This window comes from Puma concolor, chromosome C1 (genome assembly GCF_028749965.1).
Source record: "Puma concolor isolate L17-30 chromosome C1, mPumCon1.1.hap2, whole genome shotgun sequence".
Lineage (NCBI taxonomy): Eukaryota > Metazoa > Chordata > Mammalia > Carnivora > Felidae > Puma > Puma concolor.
Window position 1 is genome coordinate 210,357,913 of NC_141674.1, and position 13,305 is coordinate 210,371,217.

The 13,305-nt window shown below is 36.2% G+C and overlaps 1 protein-coding gene across 6 annotated transcripts in view; it reads left to right on the forward strand.

Annotated features, from left to right (window-relative positions):
• NYAP2 (neuronal tyrosine-phosphorylated phosphoinositide-3-kinase adaptor 2) overlaps positions 1 to 12,887 on the forward strand; it is a 267,608-nt gene extending 254,721 nt beyond the window's left edge. For 3 of the 6 annotated variants that reach the window (XM_086719776.1, XM_086719782.1, XM_086719780.1), the window contains one exon: positions 7,471 to 12,887. In XM_086719776.1, coding sequence (XP_086575902.1) covers positions 7,471 to 7,698 — 228 coding nt within the window. In that variant the 3' untranslated portion in view covers positions 7,699 to 12,887. Of the gene's footprint in view, positions 1 to 1,739; positions 5,187 to 7,470 lie in introns of those variants that run through there. The other 3 variants (XM_086719777.1, XM_086719778.1, XM_086719779.1) reach the window with 3 other exon arrangements.
• Positions 12,888 to 13,305: the final 418 nt, after the last annotated feature.

Here is a 13,305-nt window from a genome sequence, read left to right on the forward strand (position 1 = left end):
GGGTTGGTCACCTAACCTGAGCCAAAGGGCCAAGGATACTGAGACCTCACCATTCAAAGGATATGAATCCTTGAGACCCCAAGGATTCAAAGACCTTAGAGTCTGAGAAAGATGCTCTCAACTGCAGAACATCCAGGATGTGACTCCCATGGAATCAAGGGCTGAGTTTAAGGTCGGATGGCTCTTAAGGTTCAAAAACTGTAGGAAATAAATTTTTTTTTAACCTTGTACACTTGGCATATTGCTGAGTTCAGCTGAACCAAAGTGGAATAAAATTATTTATGTATTTAAAAAAATTTTTAACATTTATTTATTTTTGAGAGACAGAGAGAGACAGAGCATGAGCAGGGGAGGGGCAGAGAGAGAGGGAGACACAGAGTCTGAAGCAGGCTGCAGGCTCTGAGCAAGCTGTCAGCACAGAGCCTGATGCGGGGATCGATCCCATGAACCGTGAGATCACGACCTGAGCTGAAGCTGGACTCCCAGCGGACTGAGCCACCCAGGCGCCCCTCTGTTTTGTCTTTAAAGCCACGGAATCATAAGGCTGTTTTTTTATTAGTGAGTTTTACATAATTGATCATGTAAGCAAGCACAAATATGTAAAACCAAATAGCTTACATGGCTTGAAATAACAACATGTGATGTTTCTCATATGCCTAGTAGTTGATCAGAGATTATACATAAAGGGGAGCTGCAGATCTAGAAAAGGAAGGTGGAGTTGGTGTATGCCCATGATGTTGCATTCAAAAGCAGCTCTGAAACCAAGATGTGGCTCTCATTTAATCAATATATCTGCATTTTAAAGTGAAATTTGGTGGGGCGCCTGAGTGGTGCAGTCGGTTGGGCATCCGACTCCAGCTCAAGTCATGATCTCACGGTTCGTGAGTTCGAGCCCCGCGTCGGGCTCTGTGCTGACAGCTCAGAGCCTGGAGCCTGCTTCGAATTCTGTGTCTCCCTCTCTCTGTGCCCCTCCCCCACTCACACTCTGTCTCTCTCTTTCAAAAATAAAGATTAAAAAAAATTTTAAGTGAAATTTTGGTATCCAAAGTAAAATCTGCAGTTCCCATAGAAGCCTTAGGTATACACTTGTCTAATAATTCTTTCATAAAGCAGAGGTTCTGAGTCAAAGTTGTTGATAAATGAGAGAGGAGGACAAGGGAATAATTTAAGAAGCACCCAATCAATAGATCAGAATTAAAGATGGGAAAAAAAAAATAGAAGCAAGAAACTATTAAAAAAGCTAAAGATAGGCCAAAGATACTATTGTTACAAATAATAACATCAAAATCTAAAGTTAGGAGAATTTTATACATATGTTTAATTCTCATAATATCAGAAAGAAAGCAATATAACTTCCTTGTGGAGCCTCACGAATGGTCTCTGTCACCACTGTGTAATTCTGCTTTATAATGTGAACACAGCCACGGATGATACGTCCACAAATGGACATTCCGGGTGCCCATTAGACGTTCATAGACACTGCCACTTGAATTTGATATAATTTTCATGTGTCAAAAAACATTCTTTTTTTTTTTTTTTTTTGGTTTCGTTTGGTTTTGTTCAACTGTTTAAACACACAAAACAGAAATTCTTGCTTATGAGCTGTACAAAAATAGGCAGTGGGCTGTATTTGGGAAGTGGGTTGTATTTTGCCAACCACTGACGGTTACCTTGAAGTTAGATGTAAAAAAGCCACGGTTACTTACATGTTTATTTTTTTATGTATGTTTTGTTAATAGAGTTTCCATCTCTTTGCTCACTCCAAAGGACAGGAAGAACACTTTCAATGACAGCACTAACAGCTCTGGCTGACCTCAGGACACCTATGGATAAGGGAATGCATGGAGGCAGCAGACTCACTACCTCCCATAATTCCTGAAAAATTAGCTTTCCTTTCTGCAGTCACACTTTCCCTTCCTTGTTGCCCCGCCAATGCCATCCATGCTCTCCTAGGGAAGTTTTCTGCAGGGTAAAGAGAACATGCAAAGAAATTTGGTGACTCTAAGCTTCTTTTTCAGTCAGATTAAAGTGTCCAGCCCCCGTGCTGGAAATGGTGATTTTCCATAAGAGGGGTTACGGGAGGTGGAGAAATTGGCGCAGAGAGAGTAACATGGAACTGATTTTTTATTTTCCTGAGAGCATCTGAAAATTAGTGCTGGTGTGGGGTCTATTGTTTTAAGAAATTAAAATTTTATTCACAAGTCACGGTTACATTTAATTCCAAGGCCAACGAGACACTTGCTCGACATTGCTTGGTCCTTTAAGTCTTTGGTAAATTACTGCTTGTTTTACATGTTAACTCATGAGGCACAAAAAAATCAAGTCAATGAAGCTATGCCTACCTGTATCAATTTTATTCCAGTATCCATTTTAGTGTTGAAGTGCTAACGTTGAAATGCTTATTTCAGATTTTTTTAAATCTCTTCATGGTTTTCATATTTTGGAAATTAAATAATTTTAAATAAATATATGGAGATTTATTATTGAACATATTATCATTCTTCTGGTCTTTGGATAAAATATACTCAATATCAGAAAGTACTTAGTTTATTTCCTAGAGAAAGTAATGATTGAAGTAAATTAAAGATTCCTTGACATTTATGTTATTCTTCATGCGTTGAAGGATCAGTAGATAAGATCATTAACAGTGTCTGGGGCTTTACAATTTCCCAATCCAATTGCCTCTGTTCATTGCCTCCTATAACCATGTGAAGTATGATGTATGTGGCAATACATGAAATGTGTATATAAAGTATGTCCAATAAACATAATATATATAAAGCATATACAAATATATATACTATGTGTATATGAATTATGTACCAATATATATACAATGTATATAGGAAGGGCATACAACTTCAGAGAAATACATAACTTTTCAGTATGATAAAACAATCAAGATCCCAATCAAGTTAGTTAACTTTTTCCATTATACCGTGTTGCTTCCATCTAAAAACATTGCAGGGTAAGCTGCAGTTAGCATTTGGAATGAATGTGGTTTCTTCAGGTGATTTTTAAAAAATATATCTTTTGAACTTCATAATAGTTTTACATTTACAGAGAGGCTGCAAAGAGGGCACAGAGGGTTCCTGTATGCCCCACACCGAGTTTCCCCCTTTTTAAAATATCTTATATTGCTGCTGTGTATCAGTATTGAAACCGTATTTTTAAAGCCCACACATTACTTGGATTTTCTTAGTTTTTACGTATCTGTTTCAGGATCCTTTCCAGGATACCACACTAGTCAAGTTCAGTTATCATGTCTCTTTTCCTTCTCTAGATTGCGACGGTTTCTCAGACTTCCCTTATTTTGGCTGATCTTAACAGTTTTGAGGATTTCTGGACTGGCATTTTATAGGGTATTTCTCATTTTGTGTTTGGTGTTTTTCTCATGGTTAGGTTGGGATTAATGGGTTTCGGAGAGGAGGAGCTCAGAGGCAATGTGCCTTTCTCATCACATCATACCAAGGGTCCATACAGTCCACATGACTTCCCGTTGTCGATGACTGGTGTGCTGTGTATACTGTTTGCCAGAGCTTCCCATGGTTAAGTTACCCTCCTCTTTCTTTCCATACCATATCCTTGGGAAAGAAGTCACTGTATGTAGCCTGCTCTTAAGGGATAGGATTTATGTTTCCCTTCCTTGAGGAGGGACTTCACTGGATTTTATCTGCCTCAACTTATTAGCGAAGAATATTACCTCTGCCGGATCATGTTGTCCGAGAGATGTAACAAGATTCATATTAATTGAGCAATTGTCTTACAATTGTCTCCTAATGTATGCTTGTTGTAAATCAAACCCAAGAGTTCTTTTAACTCCAGGTTGAAATGAAATGGAATTTTACAGCTAAATTGAAACCGGTCTTGAAGAATTTCATGACAAGTCATGAAATATTTTATGGGTAGTATTCTTAACGCACCTCCTATAAATACTTAACATGTTATTTGCTATGTACAAACTAATAAATTGAAGCATCTTACTATCAGAGTGAAATGTAATTTTTAGACATGTTTTCTGCCATGTAAATTGCCCTAGTGGTAACATTGGAGTTTAATGTCGGGAATTAAAAAGAATGTGCACCCTCCAGAAAGAAATATTGAAAAACAGATGCTATTTAAACGTAAACACGGAAAATAGATTTGTCTTCCACCAAATGAATCACATTTAACAAGTATTTATCTCATCTTAACACAGTAATAATTTTCTTGGGTATTTTAAATGAGAAAAAAAAAATTTGACAACAACTTAATATGAGATGATTCTATAGCATTCTTTGCCAGACTTCTTAAAATATTGAAATTAAAAAATTTTGAATTGGCTATTTTCTAATACCGTGTATTTAAATTCTCTTTAAAATATCTAGCCTTCATTCATGTACTGACAAATGTTTTCTCACAGAATTCGTATTGACTATACATCTGGCCACCAAAAGAAAATAGTTTAATATTAAAAAGCCAGTCTGCGAAAAAGGAATTGATTTTCTTCTATTAATATTTGAAACCATTAGATCAATCAAGTGGACACTTAACTATTTTAAAATAAAAATGTAAAGAACATGAAAATCATGCTTTGTAACCCTTTATTCTTAAACTTATTTTTTAGCTTTTTAAAGAATGGATTATTCTTAAATTGACACACTTATATAGTATAAACTTCTAATTGGCAGAAAACACACACTTATAGGTAATGTAATGCAGTTATACATGCGTAAAATGTAACGATAACTCTGAAATATATTAGAGATACTGTTGTTAGAGCAATTTAGGAAAAATATTATTTTTCAGTGACATGTACTGATTCGCACTCTTAAATATTAAAGGAGATTAGATATTATCCAATTTGTGGGGAGAAGTAAATACAATGCAAATGTTGAAGTGATGTAAATATCCTACCTTAAAGAAGTTGGAGGTTTTGCAGTTTTATTGGAATGTGTAAGACCCAGTGAGATTTTACTGAGAAGAAAATTATCTGGAGAGCTTTCCAAGGGTGAACAAACACTGTTCAATGATGGTGGCTTCTATTCGTTCATAAAACTTTTATCGAGAGCTTAATGACTCTGTTCTGCATGTTGGGTCTGCTAATGGATAAAATTTGGGGCTTCCCCTCTGGGAATTCTATGTTATAAATTCCATTTTAAGAGTTTATAGTCACTCAATAAATTTTGCTTGTATTTCCACCCAAATAGAGTTACTGTATTTTTATTGCATGGGTTATCAAGTTCTAAAATATTAGAAATCTTTTGAAAAAATTCCAAGCCATTTTGGGCAATGTTCTGTTGGTGCAAAAACCTATTGGTTAGATTAAAACCTACTATCTGGTTAAACCTATTCAATAAACATCTAGAATTTCATTTAAAAGGAAAATACCCGTGGCTGTGAAACATGGCTCATTCTTTCAAGGAACTTTGTATCAAATTAGGTACAAATATACAAGGTATTTATCTACAAGTACCATCTTCCGGACTCCAAATCCAAGCTGTTGATTTGGATTTATTTGATAAACACTTTTTATTCCCTCCTTAAAGCCATAAATATGTTTGTATTTTTTGAGTAGCACCCGGATATGGTAGTACCTATGCCAGTAACTATTATTATAATTTCTAGATAATATTCAGTAGATTGAGCCTGCTGTAGTAGAAAGACTATTCACTGTGGAGTCAGACAGATCCAAGTTTGGTAGAGGTCTGTCTCCCATGTAGTAATCTGAGACCTAGATCTACTTTCTCAGACTCTGTTTTTTCACTTGTACTGGGAAGATAAATCCTAGCTTTCGGGGTAGCAGGGAGGATTCAGGGTAACATACACAGAGCTCTTCACACATGCTTGGCAGAGAGCAGGCACGAAAAACTCCCATGTGTTTGTCAGTGCGGCAGTGACAATACTTAGGCAATGATTTAGTGTTTTGAAAAATGACTTCACCTTCATTATCCAAGTTAACCCTTATATCGACTTCTGGAATTGAAATACGATCAATTCAGCTATTCAGATAAAGACACCAGGAAGTACAATTGCAGGGAGGAGTTTGATACATCCAGGCTTTGATTTCTTGTCTTCTAGCTCTAGATCCTGCTGTCTCCGTGAAGGATTGCGAATCATGAGAATTCAGTCTTGCCTTGTTCGCACCAGAAACTTACCTGCCTGGCTTTGGGCAACGTGTGCAGTTTCTTGAAGCCGCGGCTTCCTCACCTGGACATTGAGAACATTGTGCTCATTTATCTTCCCGATCCTTCCCAGTTGTACATGTACGCTGAAAGTCAGTATAGTGTAGTTGTTAAAGGCAAGGTGTTAGGAATGAACTCCTGGGATCCAATCCCGACTCTGACATCTGCTGGCTCTGTAAGCTTAGGCACGTCACTAGATCTCTCTAAGTCTCATTTTAGTCATCTTTATGGATTAATGAATAGCACTTACTTCAAAGCATCATCATTGTGAGGAATGAATGAATGAAATTATGCAGAGTATGTAGAATGGGATCTGGTACAGAGTAAGCGTTATATAAGTATCGGTGCTTATATTTATGCTAAAATTGTAACATCTAATACAGTGACTCCAGCTGAGCTATTTTAGCCCTTAAAGTCAAAGAGTAGACGTGCTTAGACACAGCTTCCGCATGCTGGATTGGTGGCCCGATCACATTCCTCTCCTTGTATGGCAGATGCAACTCGGTAGTTCTGTTCTAAAGAAGATTTACCAGAGGACATGACCACATATACCTACCAGGGTGCAATGTTCATCTTTCACGAAATATGTTATGTCTATCAGTACACAGTCAGCTCTGAACCATCTCCTGGCACGTAACTGACCCCAGGAATCTGTTTCTCTAAATTGCCTGGGTCAGCGTGAAGGCACAGGTCAATGATTCTAATTAGACATTTGCTGAAGCATCAAAAGCATGGAAAAAATTCTTTGCAAAAAATTATTTGGGCATTTAAATTCCAAGCATTCGATGCATAGGCAAAGTCGTTTTGGTAGAATTATGAAAAATCTTACTTCGGTATGTTTTTTATAAAAAAAAAAAGTTTTATTTCAAGAACAAAAATGTTCTTTAAAATCTTCAAAACATCTCATATTCATATTAGATCTCACTGAAAAGCAGTTCCAATAATTGAACTTAGACACCTAGAAGACAATGGAGTCAACATAAAAGTCATGGGTAAATACAAGGCAAATAGCTTTAAAAAAGAAAGGGTTATCTCTACACTGTGAGCTCCTGAAACTTATCAGAAAAATCTTCTCACCCAAATAGTTGTTTAATTATATCACAAAGTCAAGCACAAAACTTATTTATAGTCCCCATACGTCAATTTTGCTTTGTAAGAATTACAAAGGTAAAGAAACAGCTGACATTTTCTCAAAACCACGACTAGCACTGTGCAAAAAAAAAAAAAAAATGACGACAACAACAACAACACGATTGCTTTCGTTCCATTTTTTTTGCTTCTGTATTCACTCTTTCTTTTTTGCTAGGTGGCATGCATGCAGTGGTTTCATGGAGACCATACAATGCTTGAGATGATTGAGAAAAAGCGTTGCTTGTGCAAGGAAATAAAAGCTAGACAGAAAACGGAAAAAGGCCTTTGCAAACAGGATAGCATGCCTATCCTACCCAGCTGGAAGAAGAATGCAGGGGCAAAGAAGTACAGCCCTCCACCCTACTCTAAGCAGCAAACGGTGTTCTGGGACACCGCCATATGACTGTGCGCAGGATGGCGTGAGGTCCACACGGAGAGGGAGGTCGACTCAGTCTTGAGATAAAGAACTGTTACGTGTCTTCTCTGTCGGGATGGAATGCCAGTGCTTCCCCGGAAAACCCATGGGAAGCTGTGCCTACTCACAGGCAACTTCAACATAAAATGTATATTAATTGTATCCTTGCAATTAAGACACTTATTTATCCCGGATTATTTTGAATCCAAAAGATATTAAGATGTAAATATTTTACTAGTTTATGGGTGACACCTGAAATAATACACATTATACGGATATAAATTACAGAAATATCGAGAGTTTTACTATATGATATAATTTCGGTATTAACTGGTTTGTTATCTCTTTTATATGTAATCCCTTGATGCCTTTTATTATTAATTTTTGCATTTAAGACGTTATTATTTTTTTTCTGTCCACATTTGGCTTCTGTATGAGAGCTCACAGCTATAAAAATCATGTTCAATCACATAATATAAGATCTGGTGCTAGTAATGTAGAAATCGAGTATCATATTCGTCAAGAACATCTGTTGCTTTGTAAGTTTCTAAGGATTTGACAGGAAATGAATGCAAATGTGATGCTTAATTTGGACGTCCACATTACATCAATACCAATATTTTTGCTACATTGGCTTTATAAGAATTTCTCTTCAATATTGTCTTGTTTATACTAAGCAATCATTAGACTCCAGAGAAAGTTATTAGGATATATTTGGATTTCCCAGCAGAAAACATTTCCTTCAGAAATGACTTTAGGGACATGTGTCCTTGCATCATCGATCTGATTGGAGGAGACCAGGGTTCACTGTGACGATGGAAGGAATAAGGAATCAATAGCTAACTAGCATGACTGCTTTCAAGAAAGCAGGACCAGGGGCCTCACAGCCACTGCAATCACTATTTTTAAGTAACTTTTCACGTGTATGTTTGTTTCCCCTAGAAAATGAGAAATAAACATTCAGACGGACGCATTTACATATTTTAGTACATTAAATGCCAATCTGTCTCAAAATTAAGGCCCATTAACAAACTAGTGTTTCTTAAGTTTTTTCAAACGAGTTCTCACCACATTTTGGGGTCGTAATCTTCTGTGCATGACCATCACACCCGTTCTTACTGCTTAGGACACCATGACCAAAGAGTTTTGACCCCTTGTTTCTTTTATTTTGTTTCCAGGAAGAAGCGGGAAATGCAGGGGAGAGGGGGTGGAAGGGGTGGATTCAATTTTATGTGGTGGTAAAATTTAAGTTAAACAAATCATATATATCTTTTAAGAATAACTTGTTAGTTGAATATAAATATTGCCACGGATGAATAAAAAGGAAACTATCGCATATATTTTGTAATATTTAAATTACTATTTATGCTTCCTAAAATTGACAGTATGTGATTCTTCTTTAACAATCAATTTAGTATTATATTTCTGAGAGAAAAAGGTACGTGTTTGAAGTTATTGTCATAGTGGTTTTCCTCGTAAGGGTGTTGACAGCAAGAGTCACTGCTGCTCAATAAAACCAAATAACAGGAGTTAGGGAATTTTTGTAATCTATATTGCTAACAACCTAGTGATGCTTTACCAGTAATCGTTCCTTTCAAGCCTTTGAAATGCTATAAAATAATTTTTTAATATTTTATAAGTAATGGATATTTTGATGTCCAACTAGAATTCTGAAAGAATAAGGAAAAAGGGTAAGTGGGAGCATATGTATCTGTTGTTTTTGCGTGAACGAGTTCTCAGCAGGAGAACTGTATACGTACAGTGCTTACTGAGGTTTTAGGTTTTGCTTGTATCACTGAAGTGGTAAAAAAACAAACAAACAAAAAAGCAGGATCACAAGTACAGGAAATCATGGAGAGATCTTACGTGGCTTCAATAAATCCTACTGCCGTGTTTCACCAGTTAGAGATTATATTTCAAACCCAACAATCAATGGAGTACCAATTGAAGAGGGATGGAAATGTGTTCAGATAAAATCAGCATAGACATAAAATGTGCTGAGGACCCACGTTAGCCTGATTCAGGTCATTCTGACCACAGGTACTCAAGCCAATCAATGAGGCGTAAGACATCAATTCTCAGCATCTTGATGATGATCTTGGTGTATGTCTATGTATATTCAGGCTCAGTATGGTAATGGCTGGGTAATTCCTTTGAAATTTATATTTCGGTAACATATCCAAGTGTGTTTTTCAGATGCCAATCTTTCCCCCTATCTTTCTGAATAAGGGAGAAGATATTTCTCACTGCTGGCCACTTGTCGAGAAGGAAACAGAGGTACTGAAATGATGTGTGTTGGATTCAGACATTCCCATTTGTTCTGCCAAACTCATGATGTTGCCAGGTTTCATGGACTCTTTTTTCAAGCAAGTTATTTTCTGAGAAGGCAGCTTGTTTGAAAATCTGACCTTGGGCAACTATTTCTATTTAATATCTCCAAATCTTCCTTTCCACGGGAAGTAATTGAACGATCTGGAAAAGTGGCTTCGCTGATATTTGACTCCGTAACTTTTATTCAGTGCCCAAACCCCTGTCCATCGCAGCTTAGCTGATAGGGCCATAACCATTCTATAATTAATTTTCTCTTTGTGTAGCGCTTCTTTGTATGGAGAAAAAGAAGTCATTAGGATACAAAGAAAAATCAGTGTATTCTCTTGTGGCAGGCAACCAGGATGCTTCAGTCTGTGAACTTGGTCAGATGATCAACATTCCACATACAGAACACAATGGGAAGGTATAGCTCATATGTTTAGCAGTGCCAAAGAGCAAATGGTATCCTGGCATGGTTATCGGGTGGGAAGAGCTCATACCTATGAGAAATGGTCTTTTCACAGCAAATTTTACAGAAACAGAACTTTATTGGCTGTCAGCAAGATGCTTTCCTGTAGGAAGAACTTGTTAGCACACAAGAGACCAATTTCTTTAGAGTCCATGTAAGGGAAAAATCAAATTCTGCATTTCTGTGCAATGCCAGAAACTAGCATCTTCTGAGGTTTTATGGCAGTTCCTCACAGGAACACTGCTACCCTTTCCCCCATATTTATGCTGCGGACGCAAGTTCAGGTGAAGGTGATTGATTTGCATTAAGTGAAGGTTAATGTCCACCCACACAAAATATTCGGGAAACTGAAAGAAAGCAAAAATTAAGAGGTTAACGTTTGTGGTTTTAAAGAATATACACATTCAAATATCCAGAAATGGTCTGGATACCACAAGATACAACTTCCCTTTTCAAAACAGGATGTTGGGACTTGGGACACGGAGGTTCCATATAGTTTTGTTGAATGCTTCCAGAGAATAGAGAAACATTTTTCTTACTACACTCTGGCTTTGGCCTCATCCTCACATATCATTTGGTTTGACTCTTTGGGCACGTTTAGTAATCAAGTAAAGAAAGAAAGAAAAAGAAAAGAACTAAGCAACCTTTTTGGGTTATAGTTTTAATGAACTATATAGAAGGCATCAAAACAATGCACGTTAACGATACAATTTAAATATCACCTATATGTTAAAGTGAATCACTTCACTAAAGCAGAAAAGAGATTGTAAGTTCATTATGGCTACCTATAAAATTAAAAAAAAAAAAACTTTCCTCTGATTTAAGCAGTAGGTGATCTGAGAGGAGATACAATTTACCCTTTTAAAGGAATACAAGTAGGATGGAATAACAATTCATAGGGCATTGTATCCCAAACTTAAATGGAACTGAAGAAAAATGGTACCTATAATATGTAAGATTAACTTACTACATCTTCCCTCCATGGGAACATTGATAGCTAATTGTAGAATGTGGACAATTTATTAATTTATTATTAGCAGTTCATGGTTGAGAAATGTATTAGTTATTTTTAAAAATTCTGTGAAGCACTTGGAATTAAATATTCAAAAAGATATGATCCCTGCCTTCAAGGAACTTAATTATGCAATCCTTAAAGTTTCAAAACAAAGCCAATTATTTCTAAGAAGGTATACAATATCACATGTTTGACATCTCCTTTGTGTTTATATATGGTATTCTCTCTTTTTTTCCAGATCAAGTGTACAGTCGAAAAAAATACTAAAACATATTAAAGTTAATGTCTAAGTATAAAATGTTTATGTATAAGACTCTATATGTACACATAGGATATGTACTGCTGTCTATGTATCTCAGTAAAAGGATAACACGTTTGCCATGTTGGACTTGAACATTGTGGCTTGTTGTTTGGATTGATTTAAAACCCTTTGATATTTGGGTCAATTACATTGCAGCAAAGTGTGTGTAATCTGGAAAAAAAAAAAACCATCTGATTACATTTCCCTTTAAATATTACACAGTTTCAAATTTAAGGGGAAACACCTTTACAGAAACATTGCTGGATTTATCGCAACCAAGTACGTATGAAGATCTTGTCAAAGTGTTCAATTGTCCCCAAATGTGACTGGGTTCGCCCACCCTAAAAACATCTACATTTACACATGTATACACCCACATACAGTATACATACTGTATATAATATATATGAAAATGTTTAGTATGCACTTCTTTTGTTTGGAACTCCTTGAGTTAACATTTATAGTGTAGCAATTGGCATAAAGTGCACTGTGATTATAAAAAGCAAAGCACAGTAAAGTCACAGGTCTTGTTATCTTGCACTAAAAATGTGTTTACGTATTTAGCAATTGTATGTTTACTTTTTTGCTCTTTTCAAGAAACTAAAACAAATAGCTATTGAGAGATGATATAAAATATTGTTTTCTAGTGGATAATGGCACGACATTTTTAAAAGACAGGGTTTTTAAAAGAAACCATTAAACATCCATTTCAACATAACGTGTTTACCGTATCGAAGAAGCTGAATGTCATATTACATTTTCATAACTCATTAAAAATGTCAGGTATGTGCCTGAAAAATTGTGCAAATAAGCATTAGCTAACAGATTTCTCTATTCATGTGTTGTTCGCCATTTCTATATGCATATTAATATAAACACTGATGTTTTAATTTCTCTTAATTTTTGTACTTGATTTTTTTAGGTAACATGTAATTATAAATGTACTTTGATACTACTGAAGTAACCAGATGTTGTTGGGAAACAATTTGTTTTCTTTAGTGCATTGGCAATATTTTACAATACTTTTGTGCTTATTTATTTGTGCTCCCGTGTAATTATAATAAAAGCAATAGTTTAAATTAGTTGACTTTGTTGCTGTTGGTATTCATTCACCAAGAAACAGAATTTGTGAGAATCTTTCGAAGAAAAGCCCATACAGTTTTCAACTTCAGGAGTGATCCCTGACATTGTATGTATCGTGGACGAGCGGCAGGGGTGAATAGTGAGACCCTAGACTCTTCAATTTAGCTAGGTGACCCCCAGTGGTCCTCAATCACCACTTGGCTTCTGCCTCATACAGAGGAGTCACTAAATAAGAAGAAACGACCCTTTTCTTCCTTCAATATGCACCTAATTCCAATTAAATGACTCAGCATGGGTCTGAAATATGCTGGAGGCATTAAGAAAAAATCCAGCCATCTTAGACCTGCGTATATAAAACGTTTATGGCATGGGTGTTTGCCACGTTCATGCATTCAATCATACCTCTGAAATTAATCT